This window comes from Eubalaena glacialis, chromosome 2, assembly GCF_028564815.1.
Source record: "Eubalaena glacialis isolate mEubGla1 chromosome 2, mEubGla1.1.hap2.+ XY, whole genome shotgun sequence".
Classification (NCBI taxonomy): Eukaryota; Metazoa; Chordata; class Mammalia; order Artiodactyla; family Balaenidae; genus Eubalaena; species Eubalaena glacialis.
In genome coordinates, this window is record NC_083717.1 from 15990317 (window position 1) to 16017693 (window position 27377).

The 27377-nt window shown below is 35.1% G+C and overlaps 1 protein-coding gene across 1 annotated transcript in view; it reads right to left on the reverse strand.

Moving 5' to 3' along the window:
* Positions 1-27377, reverse strand: part of MALRD1 (MAM and LDL receptor class A domain containing 1) — a 607787-nt gene that overhangs the window by 239066 nt on the left and 341344 nt on the right. The window contains exons 28-29 of the mRNA XM_061181405.1: positions 23555-23800; positions 21815-21972 (exon numbers count right to left, since the gene is read on the reverse strand). Of these exons, the coding sequence (XP_061037388.1) occupies positions 21815-21972; positions 23555-23800 (404 nt within the window). The remainder of the gene's footprint in view (positions 1-21814; positions 21973-23554; positions 23801-27377) is intronic.

Genomic DNA, 27377 nt, shown 5'->3' on the forward strand with positions numbered 1-27377 from the left:
AATTTATCCAGGAGTCTAATTACTGAACACAGTATGCCATCATATAAAACTCTGCATGGTCTAGAACTAGGAGACCTTCACTGAAAAAACTACTAGATGATGTACCACATTTAAAAGGAAATTGAACTCAGAGGGAAGGAGTTAGGAGCAATGATGGGGAAAGAAACTGGTAAACACTCTATTTAAAAAAAAAAACAAAAACTTGCTGGCTATGTAGTGGGGGTAGAAAAACAAGGAGAAAATAGAGAAAAATAATCTGGTAGATGGGTGGAGAAGTGTGGGGATACACATTAATGTTTCCTAAAATTCTTATATTTTTCATGATTAAAATAGAAATAGTCAAATTAAATTGTGTCCACTAAATAAACAGATATTTAGCATATAATTTTCAAAGCACAGGTCAAAAATTGCAAAAATGAGAATCTCTCAAAATCAATCTAATAGAAAGCAGGAAATTGGCAAAAGAAGCCCAGGGCAAGCATAGTAACTGAGAATTATTATTAAAGTATTTTTTTTTTGTGCTTTCTCTGAGAACATAAATCTATCAGTGTCTCAGACCTAAATCTGTACTGTTGCCAAACAATAAAAAGTTAAAGCCATTTTACAAAATGTCAGTGTAAAATTATTAATAGGCCCCAAATTTCAAAACTATCTAGTAGTAGTTCATTGTTATCACGGGCTATGAAGTCAGAGAGACTTAAAAATTTTGAGCTTAAGTTCCTCATTTGTAACATGGGTAACTGTTTCATGATACTTTTAAGGGAATTATAGTACATCATGTATTGACATATGGTGTGCCTGCACATAGAAGGTACTCCAAAATTGATGTTTATTATCACTTTTTTTCCCAAAAGTTTCAATCCATGTATAGGAGTTCAATTTATAGGAATAAAATTATCTTCTAAAATACATCATACAAGAATGACATTTTTTCCCTGTAAAATGAAACCTTTGATCTACATAGCAATAACTTTTAATTTACTCAATGCATTAAGTATCTATACTTAACATTACTATGAGAGAGAATAAGTAATACACAAATCATGGATTTCCCTAGACAATGAGTAGGATTTTCATGGGAAAAATGGCAAGAGATTACTATTTTTATTAGTAAAACTAACATGATAATTCTTTGACTTTCTAGTGGCTGACTCATCCTCCTCATGGCTCATTTTCCTACATTGATTTGTGAGTTCATTTCATTAGGTTGTGTGTTTAAGTTCTGAATGTGTCCCTATGGGGCTTTAAGTTCAACCCTACAGGTTCCAGTTGTCCTACATTTATTTTAATGCTAATTTCTTAGCTCAGCACGTCTCCATCATGCAGATAGTATACATTGGGATTTCTCATTGAAGCATTTTACAAATCTGGGTTTTCAAGTTATTTTGGAGACCTTTTAGCCCCACACAAGACCCCTGAAAATTGGCAAATTTCCCTGTTGCTTTTCTTTGCTGGTTGACGGAGTTTTTCTAGTACTGTTTTTATTAATTATTGATTCAATTTATGCAGGGTAATTTATGTGAGCCCAAACCCACTTGCCCTTCCTTAAAAGAGTAGATTCCATTCTAAGCTTTTTCTAAGACAGTCAGGTATTATGCAATTTACTTAGGCAATGATCAATATGAAGTAAAGAGATCTGAGAACGTGTGTGTACCGTTCTCCCACAAAGCTCATACTTTCTTTAAAATTCTTTAATATAGTTTTATAATTAAATAGCAAAATTTTCTCATACCAAACTCCAAATCACTGTTATGCTTAGAGAAGTCTAGGAAAGTACTTAGTGTCTCTTGGTTGTCTGCCTGCTAGTTGTTGAGTGAAGGCTGTGTGTGGAATTCATAAATCTCTACATCCTACAAACTGAGAGACAGCCTTATGTGATGGTTAAGAGCTTGAGTCCTCAAGCTGGACTGTCTAGATGTACACTCCAGCTCAACCACTTCCTCAATTTAGCAAGTTAATGCGTACCCTGTAATGTAGTTATCCCATCTTAAGAAGAGTATTACAGTAACACCCTTTTCACTGAGTTAGTGTAAAGAATAAATGAGATAATGCATTTAGTTAAAAGGGTGCTTAGTTAATAGGAAGAGAATAAGAATAGCTACCATTCATTGCTCCATTAAGCACACATTTATGCCTATTACCTGTTAGGTGGTGTTTGGATAATACTGGTATTAGAGAACCCTAGGTAAATGCTAGCAGCTGCTGCAGCTACCAGTTTTCAGAATTAGCTATATCTATTCACAAACCTAAATATTTTAAATTATGATCTTCATATCTTAGCTGAAAAGGGTGAGATGATGGAGTCTAAACAATATCTCCCTATAACCCTGAATTTGATACATTCAGGGCTGGTCCATACATCATGATAGACAATTGCTACAGCATACTTTAAAAACATCCTTCTTCCACTCACTGTTGCCTAAGAGGGTGACCCAATATTCAACTTCTTTTCAACCCAAAAACTGTCCACCATCATACCATACTAAATCATGTACTCATTGACAATACTTTCCTGAAAATCAAATTGTAGCACATTTACCAAAAACTTCCAGTTGAGAGACAGTTAATGAAACTAACCTGGAAAAAAACCTTTATGGTCAAATAACATCAAGAGAGACTATGTTGCTAGGAAACATTGACACCAAGAAGGTTCTTTCTTTAATGTTCTTTTACCAAAGTTCAATTTTTGATAGAGTGGGTGTTCAAGTCTGTAACCTCTGAGCTATCCCACAAGCTAAATGGAATTCTTAGAATAATAAATTAATGATCAATTTGCTGCTATCATGTAACATTTATTCCCAACTATGGCTGGTTTAAAACAGGTCCTCACTAAACACTGGAAGGAAGGAAGGAAGGAAGGGGAGGTAGAGGGAGGGAAGACAGTTCACTAACTTCTATTTCCACTCTCCTTGCTTTTACCAGCAAGGTTATTTCCTGAAGTGTACAATGTTCACACTTAGCTGAGAGATTTAATTTAGATTTCCAGAGGTCAAGAGCCAGGCTTGTACTATGCAATTCTTTTGATCTGAAATGCCTGACTACAGCTTCATCCCAAATGCAAATTATTTCACCTCAAATTTTAAAGTAGTGAGAAGAGTGTCTGTTTCCTAGACTTGACATTCACAAGGACTGCTTCAAGGTTCATTTAGAGTGATTTGAAATGAGGTAAAAAAAATCTAAACTAAACTTGGGTACAAAGTATCAAAAACTATTTACCCAACATTACTAATTTTTTAGAGAAATGAAAATCAAAACTACAATGAGGTATCATCTCATAACAGTCAGAATGACCATCATCAAAAAGTCTACAAATAATAAATGCTGGAGAGGGTGTGGAGAAAAATGAACCCTCCTACACTGTTGGTGGGAATGTAAATTGGTGCAGCCACTGTGGAAAACAGTATGGAGGTTCCTTAAAAAACTAAAAATAGAACTATCATATGATCCTGCAATCCCACTCCTGGGCATATATCCAGAGAAAACCATAATTTGAAAAGATAAATGCACCTTAATGTTCACTGCAGCACTATTTACAATAGCCAAGACATGGAAGCTACCTAAGTGTCCATCAACGGATGAATGGATAAAGAAGATGTAATACATACACACGATGGAATATTACTCAGTCATAAAAAAAAACCAAATGAAATAATGCCATTTGCAGCAACATGGATGGACCTAGAGATTACCATACTAAGTGAAGTCAGAGAAAGACAAATATCATATGATATCACTTATATGTGGGATCTAAAAAAAAAAAATGATACAAATGAACTTATTTACAAAACAGAAGCAGACTCACAGACATAGAAAACAAATTTGTGGTTACCAAAGGGAAAATGTGGTGGGGGGGGATAAATTAGGAACATGGAAGTAACACATACACTCTACTATATATAAAATAGATAATCAACAAAGACCTACTATATAGCACAGGGAACTATACTCAATATCCTGTAATAACCTATATGGGAAGAGAATCTGAAAAAGAATATATATATGCATACATATATGTAGCTGAATCACTTTGCTGTACACCTGAAACTAACACAACATTGTTAATCAACTGTACTTCAATAAAAAAAAACTAATTAATTAAAAAGAAACATTTACCATACTATCAGCTAAAATCTAAAACCCAACATGGGATAATATAGGCAATATGAAAAGCAAAGTGTATGAAAATAATACATTTGAAAATAAGGATTGCTAAAATAAGAGTAAAATTGACCTGTAAGTAGCCACAAATATTATCTGTGTATTAATTTCAGAACATGGCTTATAACAGACATAGAGCAAGCTACCAATTAACCAAAATCTGGAACACCATAAACTAAGATTATTAGTGTCCATTTGTGGTAATATAATGACCTACAGATTCCACAGAGCTAAATATAATGTCATGATTAAGAAGATGGAAATACTTTCACATTGTATAAATTGCAGAGAAAGTTTAGCTGTATATAAAATGAAACAAAATCACCATTTGGATTTGAATCTAACATTTAACGATTATTTTAAATTAAACTTCTTACTCTGAGATAATTGTAGATTCACATACAGTTTTAATAAATAATACAGAGATACCCTTTGCTCAGTTCCCCCAGTGAAAACATCTTGTAAAACTCTAGTACAGTATCATCACCAGGATGCTGACATTGGTACACAACATTCTGTCACCACAAGGATCATTCCTATCCCTCACTGTCCTCTTGTAGCTGCACCCACGTCTCTCCCACCTCTATCCCTTCCTTAACTCTTAGCAAGTATGAATCTGTTCATTTTTTAATAAATTCATCATCTTAAAAATGTTATATAAATGGACTCATATAGTCTACAAACTTTGGGGATTATCTTCTTTCACTCAGCATAATTCTCTGGAGATAGATCCAGGTTCTTGCATATATCAATAATACATTCTTTTATCACTGAGTCAGTATCCATGGATGTACCATAGTTCATTTATCCACTCACCCACTGAAGGACATGTGGGTTATTTCTAGTTTTTGGCTATGACAAATAATGCTGCTATAAACATTTGTGTACAAGTTTTTGTGTGAACATAAGTCTTCCTTTCTCAGGAAGGAACACCTGGGAGTTTAATGACTAGATCATATGGTAGCTGAATGTTTATTTTTTTTTAAATTTGTTTAAGAAACTGCCAAACTGTTTTCCAGAGTGGCTGTACCATTTTGTAGTCTCCTCAGGAACATATGAGTGACCCAGTATCTCTACATCCTTCTTAGCCTTTGGTGTTGACATTTATTTATTTATTTTTGTTTTAACTATTCTGATAGGTATGTAGTGATATTTCATTGTGGATTTAACTTGTATTTCCCTAATAGCTAATAATGTTGAAAACCCTTTCATAATTTTTTTGTCACCTATTATAGTCTCTTTAGTGAAATGTCTCTTCATGTCTTTTGCCCGTTATCTAATTAAATTGTTTATTTTGTTCGTTAATGTATTTCACTAATGTATGATCTTCACTGTTTGAACATACCACACGTTATTTGATGGAGTCTATATATGCATTAGGAGGATAGAATATGTGTGATTCCTTGAAAAGACTCAAAGGAGGGTCAAAACTGAAGTGAAGGAGCAAAGATGGGAACCAGAACGTGCTGAAGGAAGAGCATGTAAGTTTGATATTTGCTTTTCCTTTTGTGCTATGGGAATAGTCATATTCAGTCATTCTTCTATTGACTGACATTTGGGTCAGTCCTAGCTTAAAGCTTTTATAAACTCTCTGCTTTGAATTTTTTTCATGACTCTTGGACACACAAGCAATTATTTCTCTAGAGAATACACAAACAAGAAACAGAGCTGGGTAATGGGATATATGCCATCTCAATTTTACTTACTATTGCAGTTATTTTCCAAAATTGTTATACCAATTTACACTCCTACCGAGAACATACAAAACATTTCATTGCTTGTTCTACTTTCTTGGCAACACTCGGTATTGCCTTTTAAATTTTTGCTCAGAAATTGCATACAAATAATAGTTGCTTGTGTTTCGATTTGCATTATCCTGATTACTACAGTGGGGGAGCATCTCTTCATATGTTTAGTGGCCGTTTGTACCTCCTCTTAGGTGGAATACCTATTTATGTCTTTTGCCCATTTGGCTATGCTTTAGCAATCTGCAGGAATTCTTTATTTATTTATAGAGGAAATAGTGTAAGTTGGTTTAAAGTACAGATTCTGGATCTTAAATCTTGAGACTTAATCCAGGCTTATGTCCAGCCAGGTTTTAGAATGGATGGGGGTACAATCAAGACCAGAGGTAAAGGAGTTAGCCTTCATCAGCTAAGAGAGATCCCACCTCATTTAAAATAGGAAGAAAAGTTGTACTTGTATTTGGAGAAAGAAGGTGGACACAAGGGTTATACATAGAAAACTAAAAAAAAAAAATCTAAAATCGTATTAATCATTAGATTATCCTCCTCACATTCAGTGCTTTATTGGAGAACTGGTACTCTGATAACAAAGTGTGGGCATTGGATTTTTTCTCCGTACAGAGCTACTGAATGAGTTGTCTATGGCACTACATCATGTTAACACACTTCTATGTGTGAGATATGGTGATTATTTGAACATTTGTCATGTGGGAGATGGGGAATAATGTTTTTTTAATGGACTATGTTGGCATATCTCAATGCCCTTCCTTTACTTTAAAAATAAATATCTTAGTTTTACCTAGGTATGTATTTGTCATGAATAACCCACCTCATGACAATATTCTGCTCTTCTAAACATTATCTCCTAAATGACAGACATCCTTAGCCAGGTTACGGGAAGCAAACAATAACAGCCTGTGCTCTAAGCTTAACGCCTGATGGAATCTCATCATGGCTCAGCTATCAGTGAACACAGGCACAAAGTTCTATGCATCCAAACAGACAATGTGTGAAAATAAACACAGATAATGAATTCTGGCATCAAGGAGAAGGACACTTAAATGGAAATAATATGAAAACTCCTGTTTAGACAAGTCACAGAACACATTTTTGGATGATACATATATTCATACAGTTTATTTTTGACAAAAGAACAAAAATAAATACTCGAAATTTTACTTTTTCTCCCTTTCCTAAGCTCACTTTTCATTAGGAATTAATAGAAAAAAATGACCTAAAACTTGTTAAATGCTTTTTAGTTTCCAAAGCACACTCTCACCTATCATTATTTGGGTTTGATGATCCTAAAACTGCTTTAGCTCATATTATGACCATCATTTTATACACATACACACACACACACACACACACACACACACATATATATATATATATATATATATATATATATATATATGGTGGCTCATAGATGCTAAGTGATTTACCCAAGGTCATGAGTAATAAGCGGCACATCTGGGATTCAAATCTATGTCTCTCTCTCTGGCTACATGTCCAGTAATCTTCTGACATATCCTGAAGCCCACTGTGAAATTCTGTCAGTTAAATACCTCACACCTTGGGAGAAGAGCTGATATAAGTTGTGGTGTCTTTTGATCACTCTGGCAAAAAGGAGAAAAAATGCATCCAAAGTCAAGAACAACTGCTATGTTTAGGAGTGGTGTTACCTGAAACTGGCGTCTATCTATGCATTGGAAGGACAGATCATGTGATTCCTTGAAAGGCTCAAAGGAAGGTCAAAACTGAAGCAAAGGAGTAAGACTGAGAACTAATTTTGTTTCCCTTCTTACTTTCCAAAATACTCATTAGATCCAAGCCTTCCGTAAAATCTATGACATACACCTAAGTCTTGTGTTGGTGGTTTTGTTTTGAATGAATGGATAAGATCAAAGGGGAATGTGGTTTTCTATGTTTAGTGAAAACAGCAAGGTAATTGTAGCAGAGCATCAAGTCAGGGGTCTCAGAGTTCCAGACAGAAACTAGAACAGAATAATCAATGGCTGAAAACATTGTTGAGAGTTTCAGGTAAAAGTACACCATGCTGAGAAGCAGCTTGCTGGTAAGCAATTCACTGGGGGGTATAAAAATAATCTCAAAAATATTAGATAATGGTTACCTTTCAAAGGGGAGAGAAAAGGGGAGATGGCCCTTCTTATGAAAATAAATTTCCATAAAAGTAATGATTTTGTTCATGCAGCTCCTTCTACATTCTACTTGTAGTTCTTACTTCCTTCTTCAGATATAGCAAGGAAGTTTTTTTTTAAAGATTCTTTTGATGTGGACCATTTTTAAAGTCTTTATTGAATTTATTACAGTATTACTTCTGTTTTTATATCTTTTGGTTTTTTGGCCACGAGGCATGTGGGATCTTAGCTCCCCAACCAGGGATCAAACCCGCAACCCTTGCTTTGGAAGGTGAAGTCCTAACCACTGGACCACCAAGGAAGTCCCAAGGAAGATGTTTTAAGTATTCTTACCAAATTCAGAAATATTAAGAAAATTAAAGTAATGTCAATACATGCAAAAGATTACCAATGCCTCATTTCCAGCCTCAACTATTCTCAAAAATTAACCTTTTGCAAGATTGATTTTTTTGTTGTCATTATGAAATTCCTACTGAATAAAAGGCTAATTATTTTCATGAATATATACATAGACTTTTTATTCACATGGATATATTCATAGGCCATTACAAGGAAAACATTAGTAAGTTTCTTTCTCTTCTCTGTGTATAGGATTTCATGTATTTTCAAAGCAATTATCATATATGAGAAGGTACAAATGGATGAATTGAGTACTGTGCCTTGTATAATGATTCTGATCTTAGTGATTCACTTTGAAGTTTTTAAATTTAACAGAACTTTTCAAAAGTGCTGACTTAAAAAAAGTTAATACACATTATGTGTGTGCAAAAATATAATATGGAGCTATCACTTCCCCCCAGAGATCTAGGAAAACAAAGTGAATCTACAGTCATCCATCAGTCATTCAAAACCATGCACTGCCATTTATTCAGCTCTAGGTCACTGTCCAGCTATGCCTGCATTTATAAAATTTTCTTAGAAATTTAATAGTATCTAAGCTACTCAGAAAAATCCTTTATGTTTGGGGCTAGAAAGTTTGGAGGAAAAAAATGGGAGATTTTCAAGAAAGCAGGATATCTCAGAAACTTCTAATGTGAAATAGAAAATACCACATCTTAGCTACAGATACATTATCTGGAAAAAAATTATCTGGAGCTCCAGATCAACAGTGTGCCTTTAATCATTTTATAAAGTATAAAAATATTTTTCAAGTACTGAGGTATCTGTTTGAAATATTGTATGAGTTTTTGCAAATGATGTTTATTGCTGTGTGGATAGAGTAGTAATAAAAAAGCATAAATGCCCTATAAAATCACTACTAACTGTATATCTGTAAAAATAAAACTGTTCACAATCTTTCCTCATCTAAGTAAACAAAGTAAATTGCAAAAAAAAAAAAAAAAAAAATTCAACTATATGTCCCCATCATATTTTGTGCTCAAATGTAGAAAGAAAATGAAAAAGAAAAAAATGTCCTCTAACTTTGACTATTTCTTTTTCTTAATTTATCTTCTGTTTAGACATCTTTAGGAAAAAAAAAAACAAACCTCAAAAGGAAAAAAATTGCTTGGCAAAAACTTAGCTTGTTTAGTGCCATTTGAAGTATTATTTTCTGCTTTTCAATATATATGTGTTTCTGTATGTGTGTTTCTGTATGTTTTTTGACTACAAAGAAAAATTAGCTCCAATTTTAATGAAGCTAAGAAAGTTATTATTTTCATCCTAACTTATAACTTTTCTCAAAAATAATTTAAATATCCCCCCCTGGAAAATTGAGTCCTCCTCCTCTAAATTAAATAATTTCCTCACCATTCTGTCATAATTCAGAAGCCATATGCATCTCTAACTTTGGTGAGATTTTATTTGCTGAATGACCCCCAGTGAAGTCAAAAAGAGTCAAGTTAACTCATTAAAAATATGACCGCTAAAAGTCCTTAGGGTTCATGAATGCTGATGAAAAGAAATCCATAAATTCACAGAAAATATTATTTCACCCTTCTCTTTAACCTCAAGTCTCTATGTCACTTCAATTGCTAGCACTCAGAATAATGATCCCTCAGCTCATAAAACTGAAGAAGTATGCTCTCGTGCCACCCGGAGGTTAGCATAAAAGAGGACAAAGCAATGTACAATGATCATCTGTAGGATGTAGTAAATGGCACATCTTGAATTGAAAATAAAATTGATCCGTATTTGTAATCCGTAACAGTCTTCAATGACTCAGTCATGGAAATGTGCATGTTAAAGTCGTGATATATGACTACATGATATAGGAAATAAAATGTTAAATTCTTGATCCATAAAGTAAATCCATAAATAAATGGTCTAATTCATAAAAAGAACAGTAATTCAGTGAAGTCCATGCTTATCTTTCTATTTTTCCATTCTTGAGAGAATAACATCAACCACAGGGTTTTAAATTAGGACCACAAAGGTAGTGGTTTTATAAAGAATAAAGACTCAGTCTAGACTGCATAGATAATTCCATCCTTATGTCCCATCCCAAATTTTCCCCCAGATCTTCCATTTTGTAAATTCCTTTTATTATATACTTACATATTGTTCTCCTTGTTTATATTTAAGTTCATTGAGATATTAGAAATCTGTCTTATTTATTCTAACAAGTATTTTATGTGCCTAAAACGAACTATTTATTATGGAGGAAACAAAAATAAATTGTACTTGTATCCTACCTTCAAGATAGTGGTAGAAAGTGACAAGGGTCAGAAGAATGTAGAAAAAGTCATAGATTTTTAAAAGTTATGGATAATGAAAAGGCATGGATAAGAGCATAGAAGATAAATGTGAATGGATAACATGTGGCACTATTTACTTGATGAGAAATATTTTAAGGGAAAAATTAAGTTTAGCAATGGTGTTAAAAGTTGGAAAGCTTGCCCTTACAAATGATGAAGAATGATATCCCTCACAAAAGAAGAAGGTTCCCAGAACACCACAAATGGGACTTGCAGACAGGCATGTAGGAGGGTACAACATACACTTTTTAATGGGGTTAAAAATTAGTTCTTGGGGAGTAAAATCTTAGATATTATAATGGTGTGTGGCCTTCCAAAGTTCAATGTTACCCAGAAAAATCTTATTCTTCAATATTTAATTAATCTTGTTGGGTTTTTTTAATATCACATGAGCAGCAGTGACACGGAAAATTACATAAAATGTGTGCAAGACGAGTGCTACAAAATGCTGGTGAATAGATGGTTCTGACTGGAGAACCTTCTCTTGATTGATTGTTCAATCTTAAGGTCATATCATGAGAAGTAACCACTGTGGGCCTATTGGCTGCCATTGACTGTTTTGTCAATGCTGTTTATGTTTAAGGCTAAGTGATTTTGTATATAACTTGGTCTATAAGAACTAAATGAAGAATTTATATATTTTTAATTTAAATCTACAAAAGCTATTCAACCCATCATGTCAATTGCTGAAAAGAAAATAATGTTAACAACGCTTGAATGAATATCTAGCAGCTATGCTGAAATGTGTTTTCTCATTCAAGCAGAAGTTACAGTTAAGTTCATTAAAAATAATCTTTAAGAATTTGATTTTTCAATTGATTTTCTTCTGCTGTTCAAAAAGCAGTTTGGGATTATTTTAAATTTGATTAACGCTATGACTAGTGTTTATACAAATTGCTAATCTACATTTATAATTTGGAACATTATTTAATATAAATGTATTACAAGTTACTCAATAAATATGGTTATAAAGTTAAAGCTAAAGATAATAAAAAGTCAGAAATGACTGAAAATTACAAAAACAGTAAAAGTAAGCAATACTGTATTAAATAACAAAAATAAATTCATAGTACCAGATAAACAAATGTATGCTGTAAACTTTAAAGGGTCAAATAAATGCTTACTTTATTATTATCATTAATATTATATCTTTAGTCACTACCTGATAATTGGTAAATTCAGAATCCACTGAATACATCTTAGACTTCTCTACCTTTATGCATTCTTTCATTTGAAATATTCTCCCTTCTTTCCTCTATTTATCCAAATTCTTCTTTCCTTTCAAGATCCAGTTCAAATTTCTCTTATTTCCTCTAAACACTTTCATTCCACAAATATTTTAATAGCTTTTGAATTCCTAGAATATTGGATGGTTTGTTCTCTATAGTTGGCATTTAATTATATATGGAAATCCTGTACGTTCACTCATTCATTTCAAACACCTATTATATGTTATACATGAGGCCCTATGCTACATGCTACAGATAAGACAGTAAACAAGGCAGATAGAGTCTCTGTACCATGAAAGCTCCCTAGCCATCAGACAATAGAGCTCTACACATAGACAGTCAGGATGCAGTGTGGTGGGGTCATGAGATGTAGACTCAGTGGTATGGGAACACATGCCACTCATTTAGGACCCACCCTGTGGACCTCAGAGAGCTTCCTGTTCCAGGAATATGGCACAGCAAGTCATAAGTCATCTTCTCAGAAAGAGGACAACTTCAAAAGAGGGTAATTAAATATCAAAGAACATTCAGTTTTGGTGGGAGAGCTCCAACTGTTTCTGATAGACTGAGTACCACACTGCTGCTTTTTGCCGACAGTTAAGTCCACTCTAAACTCACAAGCTCCATGAGCGCAAGGCATGTATATTCAGTAGAAGTTCACGGAAGACTGATTTAAATGCATGAATGGAAGCAAGGGGTGAAAAGAGTTGGGATTGAGCTTGCAAAGAAAAGTCGTAGTCCTAAACTAGGAATATTGTTAGTTAGCAGTAAACAGTCTAAGTTAGTACACAGTACATCCAAACTGCCCAGCTTTTCTTTATTTACATCTCTCCCATAATGGGATCCACAGAGGAAGGATCACAGCAGAATTTGCTACACTGCTTTGTTGACACAATTTACAGATTATTAGAAAAAATTCCTGACTTCTTTAGAAGATGTGGAGAGATGCACCAATCTGGAAAAAGTAAATTAAATATTTCTTCATTGTTAAAAATAGGTTTTAGGGGCTTCCCCGGTGGCGCAGTGGTTGAGAGTCTGCCTGCCAATGCAGGGGACACGGGTTCGAGCCCTGGTCTGGGAGGATCCCACATGCTGCGGAGCCACTAGGCCCGTGAGCCACAATTACTGAGCTTGCGCGTCTGGAGCCTGTGCTCCACAACAAGAGAGGCCGCGATAGTGAGAGGCCCGCGCACCGCGATGAAGAGCGGCCCCCGCTTGCCACAACTAGAGAAAGCCCTCGCACAGAAACAAAGACCCAACACAGCCATAAATAAATAAAATAAAAAATATATATATATAATCAAAAAAAAATAGGTTTTAAACATTTGTTGTAACTAAAATTCACCAGAGATTACAGATAGGAATGTGCTACCTATTCACCTCTTATAGAGATAAGATTGCCAACATTATTAGGATTTTCATGTTCATTTTGATAATACACACAAGGGTGAATCATAGGGTTTTTCTCTACTCCAATTCTGTGATCTATAATTGGTAAAACATATCACCAACCTTGTAGCAGCCTCTGAGTCAGGCGTGTGATTCAGTTACAGCAGTCAGCCCACAGATAAGCAATTCTAACCAATTTTAGTAGAAACGTGTGTTGCAAACTCCAAAGAAAATTAACTGAGCAGGCGTTAAAAATTAATTGACGAGAACTTATGAGTTCCAGAAAGAGTTACTATCAGGTGCTGAAGACTATTTTAATTTTTCATGCACTGCCTCCACTCCCCCAAATGAAATAAAATGAAAAGGAATGTTTTGCCATGGTAAACTGGTTTTAAACAGTTAAGATGCAAATACTATCGAGAAGTAAGCAAAAGTTGAAAGGAAATTAACCTGCCCTCAGGATTCCTACATAGGGCAGTCCATATACAACAATCGCACCTATGAAGTTTCTGTCGGCAGGTGAGTAAGCAAGTGAAGCTACTGGCCAATTATACCTTAAAATTAATTTAAAAATTAAAGTTAAATTTAAAAATGAGGTAAGTTACAATATTGTTTTTCTACCCTTTCTTCTCCCAGATCTTATATTACACAGAAAGTCAATAGCGTGACTACTTATGACATTTGAAAAGACACTCCTGAATCTGGATGACAAATCTCGCAATATTTTAATCCATCAGCAGTCAGTTTGCAAGTTGCTGACTCTACCTGGCTGTGAGCCTGATAACCAGCGGCTGAAACAGCTCTTTGCTGTGGCAGCACCTAAGCTCATTTAAAACTACCCTGCTCTGAACTTGGTTCAGATTGAATGTTATCTTCATTTTATGTTTATGTTTCAATGCCTTTATGTTTCAATTATTGGGAACTGGAGTTGCTTTTCCATGCAGAAAGTTCCTACTCAGATAAGGTATGTTGATTATAAATGTAAACACTGAACATATAAGGTAGATACCCTTACAAAATAAAAAATTCTCAAGACCCCTTATACACAGAATATTGGTTTTCAAGAGGGTTGGAACATGGATGAGGGAAATACATCTTTATTTTTACTAACTTCAACTAAAATTTGGTATTTTCTTCAATTGTGAATACAGGCAACAAATCATAAGTATTAATAGTACCTGTGACTTTCTCACCAATAATAATAACAAATATTTTAATATCACTTTAAAGTGCCATGATTATCTCAAAAATATCACTTATGCTTATTACCCTTTGAAATAGTAGCAATTATTTCATCCTCTGCTAGATTTTGTCATTTAACACAAGTTTACTAAGTCACAATTTTGGATTTAAAAAAATATTTTAATAATTAGTATTAATTTAACTTGTTTCTTTGTAATTCTAGTATTTTATGCATTTATAACAGTATGCTGAGAAGTAATTCAGAAGTTCATCAGACTGCCAAAGAAGTCTGTAACACACACAAACACATACACAGACTATTGATTAAGAACCCCTGATCTTGAAGATTTCTGCTGTTAATTTAGAGGTCTCAGTTTTCAAAGAGGGAAAAATAGTTATCAAGTTTGATCATACTAGAAAGCAGAGAGAAAGAGAAAGAGAAAGAGAGAGAGAGGGGAAGATTCTGAAAAAATAGATGTTTGCAACAGTTTTAAAGATTTTGTGTTTGAATAAAAATTAAGAGCTTCCATCTAGCTAGTTTTGTTCTTATAAAAATCAAATTACATTGCTTCCAATTCATTCTTTCTTCACCAACATTAAAATGTAACTACTAAACATGACTTTGAAATTTTTGAATTATTTAGATATGAGGTAGAGTGATTTAGATAAATACGGTTATTATTACTAGATGTTGACAAGCTGTTAAAAAACAAACAAATGAAACTACAGAAGCTGCTAAACACAAAGTAATCCCCTCCCCTCTCTAACATGTGTGAGGACAGGCCTGTGGATTTATTAATATGCAGAGATGGAAATCTCTAATTTGTATGATCTCAGAGCCACTGGAAAACTTTGATGAACAGTAATATATTTGCCTCCTGGGTATGAGAATGTTTTAAAATCTAACAGCAGAAGTTGAATGCAGTGGTTTAGAGCATGAATTTTGGAGTTAGAATTGGCTTTAATCCTGATGATACCACTTATTATTTATGGGACCTGGGTCTCAATTTCATGGTCTGTTAAATTAGGACAAAATATCTACCTTACAGATTTACTCTGAAGATTAAGTGAATTACTATGTGTAAAAAAAGACTTAGCACATTGTATAGAAAAAAGAAATTGGCCACGATATGGAAGTAACCTAAGTGTCAATCGACAGATGAATGGATAAACAAGATGTGGTGTGTGTATATATATATGTATATACACATATACACACAAATGAAATTTTGCCATTTGCAACAACATGGACGGACCTAGAGAATATTATGCTATGTGAAATAAGTTAGAGAAAGACAAATACTGTATGTTTTCACTTATATGTGGAATCTGAAAAATAAAACAAATGAATGAATATAACAAAACAGAAACAGACTCATAGATACAGAGAACAAACTGGTGGTTACCAGTGGGGAGAGGGGTGGGGAGAGGGGCAAGATAGAAGAAGGGATTAAGAGGTAAAAAGTACGAGGCATAAAATAAATGAGATACATGGATGAAATGTACAGCATAGTGAAAATAACCAATATTTTATAATAGCTTTTAATGGAGTATATCCTATAAAAATATTGAATCACTCTGTTGTACACCTGAAACTTATATAACACTGTAAATCAACTATATTTCAATTAATAAAAAGAAAAAAGAAATCAGTTAATAACTAGAGGCTTGTCACAAGAGCAGTAGTGGGAACAGAAAGGGAAGTGAAACAGCAGTAACAGTAGTGAGAACAATCTTTAGCGCTGACCATATGAGTCTCTTGAAAAGTAAAACTCTGGGATCAATTTAACTAAGTTGTTAGCATCTTAATAGAAATCTTAATAGAAGGGACTCCACTGGCTGCCTGTGAGTCCTAGTGGGCAGCACTAGGAGGTAAAGGAAGAAGTGAGAATTGAGAAGTTTAGAAAAATCTCACTTAGTCAAAAATAAACCTGGAATAAATATTGCCATGTTCTCTAAGGAACATTTATTTTACATAAATCATGGCATTGTGATCTTGTGGCAACTAATTAATAAAACTCTGGGTGTGTTGATCTCTTGCAAGGCTATAGCTTGAAATGCAAAGATTAACTTTTCTCCCTTGATTTGGTCAAGGTCACTAATATAGTAGCGCCCAAACTACGCAGATTGAATTGTTAACGTGCTGAAACAATTCCAGAAAAGCAAATAAAGTTCTGGTACTAAAGTTTAGTTTAATGGATTTACAGCCCCCAATGCACATGAGAGTCTTTGAAAAATCGATTTTCTCTATCCAGCTTCCATGTATCCTCTCTACCCATATTCTCTACATCCTTTACTCTGAAATAATGAATAAAATCCCAACAACATGACTAAAATAGCATCAGATATTCAGTAGGCTGAAGAGATCAAAAGATGCCTAAATATAAAAATCTGTCTGACATACTCTTAGGCATGTTAGTATTAGCAATTAGTTGTAAACCTCCTCACATTAGGACTGTGGTGAGTGTGTGTGCCGGGGACAGGGCAGTGGTGGGTTAGGATGGATGGAGAATGCCCACTTTTGTCAGTTGACTCTTAAACCCAACTGATGCTCATTGTTTGCTAGGTTGAGGGTAAAACAGAACCAGAACTTCCAGGCTTCTAAGTAGGCAAAGGAATCTGGCCCTTCCTTTGTTGATCTGACATTTTCCACTAACTATTGAACAAAATCTGTATTTCCATATTGAATATGATTTTTAGATAGAATTTCCAGGAAGTATGTAAGAGCTCTGAATTAGAAGTCAGAAAAATTGAATTTACATCTTAACTTTTTTCTTAAAATACATATGAGCTGGGACAAGAAATACAACCTCATAATATTAATTCCTTCATCTGCAAAATGAATAGTTTAAACATATTTCAAAGGACCCCACCAGCTCTAAAATTCTCTGAATCACTAAGCAAGATAAAGCAATAAGCTAATTTAATTACGTTCTTGCAGCATAACTAGGTTGCTATAATCAGGAGGGCTCTCCTGAAATACATTATTTTTCTCCACTTCTGGCTTGAATATATTGTTTTCTATCACGATGGCATAATGGATAGTCCTGAACGCCTTCAGTCAAATAGATTCAAATTCCCTACAGCATGCAGTCATCTTGATTAAAATATCAACAGTTTATCAAAGATGGAGTATTTCTAAAACACAATAATGGCCTTCAGGTAGCAGGTGTTCCTGCATTTTATTCACAGGGCTAGTTGAAAAGATGCAAAGGTCTTTTGTTTCGTGATGAGACTAGATAGACTTTTTACCTATGAAAACACTTTATCAAACACAAGTAAATTTTAAAATTCCCCAAAAATTCTTTTTAGCATATTAAAATCGACATATTGCTCATAATTAATTAACCCCATCAGAAAACAAGTGACCAGAAAAATGTGTAAAATTAAATATATTTGTAAAAACAAGTTAATTTTTATGTTGTGGAACTCTTACTCTACCCCCGAACATTTGTTTCATATTTTGTTTTAAATCTTAGATGGTTTGAAAAGTAATACATTTAAATTTAATGCAAAATTTAATACTGAATGTAAATGAGTTAAATGGTAGGTAAAAATGATAGACGTTATCAAACATACTATTTTTAAAATGAATTATTACTAAATTCAGAAAAAGATATGACCCATGAATTTTAATTTAGATTATGAACTTTCAATCTTCTCTCATAGAAAGACAGAAACCAGATTGTGTAACATTCTAATCTTAATTTTTATAATACCTGAGTTCAAGTCCTAGCTCATCCACTTACTTATAACCTTGGACTTCCTACTTAGGCCATCTGAGTTTTGACTGACTCACCCATTAAATGAACACAGTGGAATGGCAGGGGTCACAAGCAATTCCCATGGACTAAATCCCACTTACAAAGTGGATTGGCCCAAGCCAAGGGTAGCTAATAATCCTTCTACCTGGTAGACTCTTTGTTCTCATTTAAAAAAAAAAAAAAAAAAAGCAAACTATTGTATTTTAAAAAGTAATTTCTCTTGAAAAACTGTAGCTACTTCATTTTATTGTGTGTGCTTTACATTTATAACTAAAGCAGACTTCAAGGAAAGAAAAAAATTAAGGTTAATTTCTCAATAAGATGCTCTTTCCCTCTTCTCAGAATTCACCAATCACTTTAAGACCCAAAGATTACATTTGATTTAATTACATCTCTTTAGTGAAAAGTAGTCTTCACGTGACTGAAAGCAAGAAATATAGAAGGAAAATATAATATAGACAATATGTAAAATAGTACTGTTCTTTACTGAGTGTTTCCTAAAGCAGTAGCTTTGCCTTGCTGGGGTTTCCCTGAGTTCACTCCTTTATAACAGGATAGTTTAAGAATCACACATATCCATTATAAGAATTATTATTCATTTTTCCCCTTAAAAAATGATTCTGTGCAATGAATATGGATCTCAGTAAAACAGAATCTCTATTTCATTATGAAGAGTAGAAAACTCAGTATTATCAGTGAGGAACACTGGGGATAAGGGTGAGGGGTAAACACATAAGTTTGGGATGTAAACATACCTGGATTCAAACTCCCATCTGTCACTGACTGGCTATGTGGCTATAGGATGATTAGGTTATTTCTATGGGACCCTCTTTAGTAAAATGGGGCTCACTTTATTTACCTCAGAGGGTTGTGTTAAGAATTACATGAAATAGTGTGTGCTGGTAAATGTAACTCTCAGTATGTATTATTCTGGTTGTGATCTGTAATTGATACTACCCTTTAAAACTAGATTGTCATTAAATTCTTGGTCAGTGGTTACATGCCTTTTGCATCTGATTGCATGTATATATTTCAGACCTAGATTTCAGATTCTCCAGATTAGACTTTAATGTCGTGCATGAGGCATAACAGCCATTCCTGCACAAGAATTATCTCAGACAAGGGGTGTCCTGAGCCCAGCACCGGGCTCTGCAATCCCTTCATCCAGCAGTCCCTTCTCTGAAGAGCTGAGAGACATAAGGACTAAAGCCTCAAGGCTTTGCCTTAAATATTTTATAATGTATCTATTGAAATAGAATAAATATAAATGAACAGCCAGTGAGCAGGAAGAATTTCTGGAGTTGTAAGGGATACTCAGAAAAAAAGGAATAATCATGGTGGGCAAAAGCGGTCAAGGAATGTTTTGTGAAAGGCTGAATCTACCAGATTGTGTTGGACTTGGTATGGAGGGAAGAGGGGAACACAGAAGGAGGCATTCCTGAGGAAAGGCAGAGGAAACTGGGCCAGGGGCAACATATGCATAGATTGGGAACATTTTAAAAGATGAGGAATAAAGAAAGAAAGAAAAGGTAGCATCCCTGCCCCTACTGTGTTTGCCATCTGGCTAGGACAATTTCCAACTAATGAGCAAGGTAAAAATCCAGCATGGTTCCACACAGAGAGAAGCCTAAGAAGTACTTTGTAATGATGATCAAAAATATGTATTGTTAATTACCAAAAATGAAACAATTGACCTAAAATTCATGGATATAAAATCAATATATATTACGAAAGATTTCTCTCCTTTGTAATAAATGTCACTGAATAATAATAGGCATATTTTTTTACATGTTTTTTTAATACAGTAGGAAAACGGGTCTCTAAAGATGCTGTCAAATGTCCATAGGAATCAACTGGAGGAACCACGGGAGCTCAACGTGACTTGATAGGAAGACTTATATCTCAAAATAGTTTAATTTTGCATTTTATAGTAATATAAAGTTTATTACTATAAGAGAGGAGAAATGTAAATATGAGTGAAACAAATAATAAAAGCAAAATCCAGTGCACCAAGTCCTTCACATGGTACTGTTGAAAAAAGAGAAAAGAGCCTCAAAATGGAGTCACTTGTGCTAAGCCCCATGACAGGAAACTAACACTTAACACTTAACCTAACTGCAGTTTCAAGTTCCCTCAGGACTAATCATAACCAGTCAGCACTAGGAAAGTAATCTGCCCAACAGAACCCTTCCATCCTCCTCCGAAGGGCAACCTTCCCTGAAGCAATGCATTTTTTGCTAGTAATTTCCTTTTTCTGCCCCCTTTCTGCCTTTAAAAACCTCTCCTTTTCCACAACTTGGCAGGGCTCCTTTCTATTTATTTGCTACATGGGATGCTGTCCAATTCATGAATCGTTCAATAAAGCAATTTGATCTTTAAATTTACTCAGTTGAATTTCTGTTATTGAGCAGTACAGACCATATAATCCAGTATCACATTCAATAGAGTACTGGCAAAATACTCTTACAAGAACTTGAAGCCTTACATTTCAGTAAGTTTTCATATTTAAATATAAGAATAAATCACTGTGGTATTGCTGCACATATTTTATTAGGCAGGCCTTTCTGCATTATTATAGAAGAGTCCTAACATATAAAGGTAACTCAGGATTTAGATAAAACATGAACTATGCAGCATTAGCTATTCAGATATATGAGGCCTTTGGTATTCTGGTCAGGCATTTTCTATCAGTGTCAGGGCACTTCACCGAAGCCCATGTGTGATAAAACAGCAACGGCCTCTAGAGCATGGTTTTAGAGTAAGCTTTCTTGGAATTCTAACGAGGTTCTTGAAATGAACACACATGTGTGCACACACACACACACACATACACACACACACACTTATCTGCTTTTTGCTGCTGTTGTAACTTGCCAAAGAGTAAAGGTATATGAACCACGTCTCATTAATATTAATGTATACTTTGGTATTTTGGTCCCTGAACACTGTCACTCTGTTAAACGAAATTAAAGCCCTGACAGAAACATCTAATTAACCCACAGTAAGAAAATGCATTACTGTGTCACAGTTAATAAGCAGTTCAATGTAATCATACCTTCATCATTCTCCTGATCGGTTCTGTCCTTTGCATGGTGTGTGCTTAGAACCAGAATGTCTAATATTAATTCCCTTAATGATTGCTCATATATGAGTTAAAATGGATAGCTGCTCTCCTTTCAGATGTACAAATAATCTAGTTTCTTTTACTGAGAAGGACTGGGAAAGAAATACCTAAACTTGTGTGTCTTAGACTTACTGTTACCATAAAAGGAGTCTCTGGGATTCAGTCATAACCACAGGGTATGACACTGGGCTCAAAGCTGGTTCCCACGTCCAGTTTACCAAACTCCACAGAGCATCTGAACCACAAGTAGCCGTTCCCTCTGATGGGATGGCCAGGTAAGCAGAGTTGTGATAATCTCCCTTTGGCCATGTGCTGTCTCTAGGAAACTTCACTAAGCTCAGAGGCATTGCAGGAGAAGATCCTACCTTAATGAGGACCTGAATGGACCCTGTGGCTTTTGTGGATATAAAATACCAGAAGCTCATGGTACAGGCAGCGCTGGCTTCTTGCCACAGACCACTCTTGAGGTGTGCTTCTTCGCCCCGAAGGCCCACCGGAGTAGCCTCCAGATACAAGAAGTGCCCTGGGAACAAGATGAGATTCAGATAACGCAAAAATGACATTGAGGGGATTATGTTAGCTTTTCCATCTTCGGGTTTTTAATTACATTTCTATGATCTGAACTGCCAAAGGTATTTCTGCTTGAAAGAGAAAGGAAATCTAATAGCGTTGCCTCTGGCTCACTGACAGAACAATTTCCAACTGTCTCTGTTTTAGCAAAGTACTTCACGGTATGCAGATTAACTGATCTGACAGGATATTTATGCCATGGACTCAACAAGAGAGTTATAGAAATTACTTCATGGACTCCCCAAACTCTCCAGTTATTGTAAAACAATGCAAAGATTGTCTATGAAATACAAATAGAGGGATATGACATACTTTCAAAAATTCAGTCATCTGTTGAGTACATAAATGAAATGCTGAGGATTTTAATATATAACACACAAGGAAAGATACTGAGTTTTCTGCTTGTGTATCCAAATATCCAAAACATCTTATGTATGTATAGCTGAGTGTTTGAATGAAACTTACACCTACCTTTCTTTGGCATGGTTGGTCTGGCTTGGAGAGCTTTGTTTTATCACAGGCCTGTGAAATGTCAATATTTCCTACTCTGTAGCATCCAGGAATTCAGGATCTCTTCTTTATTCTCCTAATGTCTGTTGCCCCTTGACCAATGAATCTGAGACCTGACCTCAGCTCACTGTAAAAATGAGCCATACCTAGGACCCTTCACATAGATGATCTTACAGCTACAACTGCACGCCTCTACAGCTTTCTAACTGCTTTCCCCTTCATACAGATCATCTCATTTGGTCTTGACAATCCCTGTTTGGTACACAGGGCAAATTCTATTATCTCCATTGGACAGATGAGAAGTTTGAGAATCTGAAAAGTTAAATGACTCTCTAATGATCAAATGAGTGGCAGAATTCACGGTTATTGATTACAAGTATGTGTCATTTAGGAAAGGTACCTGAGAGCAGCATATATTATCATCTATCTACAATTATCAAAGTAATATTCAATTTTAATTACTCACTGTTATATGTTAAATGGTGTCCCCCCAAAAGATGTGAAAGTCCTAATTCCAGGCCCTGTGACTGTGACCTTATTAGGAAATAGGGTCTGTGCTGATGATCGAGTTAAAATAAAGTCATGAGGGTGGGCCCTAGTCCAATAAGACTGTTGTAATAAAAAGGGGAAACTTAGACACAGAGATAGACATGCATAGAGGGAAGACAATGCAAAGACAGAAGGAGAGTACCACCTACAAGCCAAGTAGTGTCTGAAGCTACCAGAAGCTAGGTGAGAGGCATGGAACAGATGATTCTCCTTCAAGGACCTCAAAAGGAACTAGCCCTACTGACACCTTGATTTCAGATTTCTAGCCTCCAAAACTGTGAGACAATAAATGCCTGCTGTTTACACCACCCAGTCTGTGGCAGTCTGTTACGCAGTCCCGGGAGACAAATACACTTGTTAAACGTTCAACTTAGTTGCCCTGGCACCACGGTGGTGTCGCCAGATGCTCTCAGAGAAGATAACGTGATGCTCACTGTCAATGTGATTAGAGTGTCTGGAACAACCTAATAACCTACCATGTTCATTTCCAAGTGTGTGGTCTCTGGGAGGTCTTAGGCTTTGAGGAGAGCCAACCCCCAAAACCCAATCAAAGTTTTCAGCCAAAGAGTTTTGCCAACCACACCAGCCTTTTTCAAAAGTACAGGAGCTACCGCAGTCATTTTCATCAGTGTAATCTCCACAGTCGTCTATAAAATTACAGCTTTGCTCCGGTTTATAACATTTGCCGTTCTGACATTCCCGATAACCATACGGACAGTAACCTAAAAAACAGAAAACAAACAAAGAAAGGATGAGGAAACACTCCTAACACATTAGTGAGGTTAGAAGGTAGTAAGAGTAGATTCCCTTTAATATGTAAAGAAACATGGTGTCCTTAGGAGTTTGGGGCATCTGACCCCTACCTCTCTCTCTCCTAATCCCCTCTAGGTTCTGGTCTATAGATCACTCACAAGCATCATTCAAAATGAAAAAAAAAAAAATTAAGCATCAATTTATTGATCTAGGAAAGTACCCCAATCCTCCTCAAATACAGCACTTCCTGTAAGCTAGACTCAAAAAATATAAAAGGCAAAGTGAGGCTTTCCATTTTTTATCCTGAAACAAAACCTTTAGGGTAGTAACAGTTTATATATTACAGGGTATTTGAAAGTACATTCCATCAGCATCCTTGCACTCCAACATTTATCAGAAGCCAAACTTATATGATACTTCCTCAGAAGCAGGGACATGAATATACAAGTAATATCCAACTTTCCAACAGATTTTTTTTCTCCAAAACACTTATTTATTTGTCAGTTGTTTGGAATTTTAGGAGCAATTTCCTGACAAAGCAATGTCAACCATAAAGACTTTTCCACAGAGTTTAAGATAAAGAGCAATGCTTTTGAACAACTGAGTTTGAACTGATTCTGATACTTATCAGTTATGCGACTTGGATCATACTTACACTTGATGAGCTTTAGTGTCCCTATCTAAAGAGAAAGAAAAATAGTAAAAACTAGAGAAGTTAAGCTAATTAGAGAGACTAGTTTATATCACCAGTGCCTAGAACAGTGCCTGGCCCTTCATAGGCAATCAGTAAATATTAGTTAAATAAATGAATGAGCCAAAGTGTTTTGGAAATGATAAACCAGTTCAACATGCACAGTCAAGGTACTATTATTGTCCTGCTCCAATATTACAATAGAACATAACCACCACGGGTGACAATATTTCAGCAGGAAAAGTTGTTCCGAGATCCAGCTTGGGACATCAGCTTCACATTTGCTTTGTGACACTATAGTATCTGAAAGTTTTTTCCTTCCCATCTTCCTTGTCTGCCAGTTAGGGGAGCTGGTAATACCACTTTCTACTTCATTTTTAGATGGTAGCTTCCATGGCCTGACGCAGAGTGTCTGAAGATTGTGGACTGGTGTGCATTAGAGGTAGGAAGTGATTCAGGGATTTAATGGAAGGTGTTCTGGGAATTGGAAACTCCTGCTGATAAAATCTCATAGCAAAGCTTTTATGTTCTGGATCGGTCTCACATTTTAGAAAATAGATGGCTAAGAGAGAAGAAGTGGCAGGAGAGGAATGGAAGGCCATGTAGAAACCACTGGGGAAGAGGCTGGTGTTCTGAAGCCTCCTAGCCATTTTGTGTGCTAAACTCTTCTTGGACTGCACGCTCAAGATTGCCTAATTAAATGGCCTTTACACTTGCAAAGCCTTTGAAAATAAGTTTCAACCATGCATTCTGTCTCTAACAAAACTTTCTTGTCTGGGTTAATTGCTACCATTTTCTTTTCTTGCAGTGTGGGATTAAACTATTTTTATTTAGGTGCCCAGTTCAGCTAGCAGATTGGAGGTTAAGACAAAATACCTTTGATGTTTCAATTACAGAGCTTGACTCAGAATTGTAACATTAAAGTATTTTTGAGCTTTAATGGAAATGGAGATCACTTACATTAACCCTCTCATCTATAGATGAGAAAACTGAGGATTATAGATGTTAAATGACTTGCTGATTTTTCAAGAGCAGAAATGCAATTTGGACCCAGGTCTGCTGTCTTCAGAATTATTTTTTAAAAATCCATTGACTTGAAGAGCAGTGATAGGTCAACTATTGCAAACACAAGACCACCGAGGGACAGAAATGGTGGTGTTGACTACTAGATGCAGTATCTCTCATGGATCTGTTGAGAACCTGAGAAATTACTAGATCATTTGATGTTACACGATTGATATTTGTATTGATTCTGTCAATTCCAATTTGTTTGGGGAGTAAAAACAAATTTACTGGTTTTAAAGACGCTTTTCTCCAAAGCAAGTGAATCAAGCTAAAATCCAATTCTTTTAAAACACACAAGAAAATAATTTGGACATGTTTCTAAATGGAAACATAGAGCCTGATATATCCCACAATCAATATAGCTAGTATTTTAAGATAGTCACAGTGATTAAGTTTTATATATCTAAAACATAAATACCTGCATAATTTAAAAATACAGTAATCCGAATATTACCCAAGATTAATTTTGAACAGAAAGCCCTCTATGTTAATAAAGAAAATTTCACTGCTATAATGCATTCTATTCATAAAATAACAAACAACATTTTTTGGTAAACATCAAGGGAAGTTATCAACTAATGTTATTTACCTATTTCTAAATTACTTTCCATGCCTGTTGTTTTGTCCAAAGAAATCAGCTACCTGAAAGTAGGATGTATACCTTTAAATGATTCTGATATTAAGGCTCTTATGAAACTGTGTTCATTTTTACAGAAAAAACTATTGTTTAAATTAGGCAGTGACCCTGTTGATAGGCAGTTTAATTTTGTAAGAAAGAACAAATTATAAAAGTTAAAAACCTCCCATGTAAACCTTAGAGACATCTGAAACTTAATACGCTTAAATTCAAACTCTGATTCTTCCCCTCCAAACTTTCTCACTGAACAGTCTTTCTCATCTGTATTAATGGCAACTCCGGCTATTCAGAGAAAAAGTATCTTGTAAGGAGCTCTGTACGGTAGAGTCTGACTCCACTTTTTGATGTATGACTTGATTGCTGAGAGCCCTTCCCATTGTGTTCCACATCTGGGAAAGCTGGTAAGAAAGTCCAGGTGCTCCCCCTGTTGGTAGAAGATTCAAACTACGCAAGGCCCTACCGGTGCACAGGAATCCTTAGCCAGGCCCCACCACCTAACCACCATAAAACTCTATCCCAGTTTTCTTTCCTTGTTCTCTAAAACTACTTTTGGACATACCTAGGAGCTACCTTGATTTCCTAGAAAGCCTCATTATGTGAGTAACAGACATTTTCAAACCATCTTGGTGTGTATGTGGCGTCATCAGTCTTGATATCTGAACCAAATTTTGGATGACAGACCATCTTGTAATTGAGGATGGCCCCAAGTTCTAGGAGCTGTAATAATAATATACACAACATTTAATCTCATAACTCACATGTAATCTTTCAGTGAATTCTGTCAATTGTCAATCCTACCATTAGAATATATATCTCATTACCTCTACTGTTACTATTTTGGCTCAAGCCACTATCATTTTTTTGTGATTGTATTGCAGTGCTTTCCTTCCTGATCTCTGCACCCAACCCTTGCCCTGTATGGTCCATTAAACAATAAAGAACCATGCTGAGGTTAATAGATATAAGCTATTATATATAGAATGGATAAAAAACAAAGTCCTATTGTTGAACTATATTCAATATCCTATGATAAACCATAATGGAAAAGAATATAAAAAAGAATACGTGTGTGTGTGTATATATATATATATATATATATATACACACACATAACTGAATCACTTTGCTGTACAGCAGAAATTAACACATTATG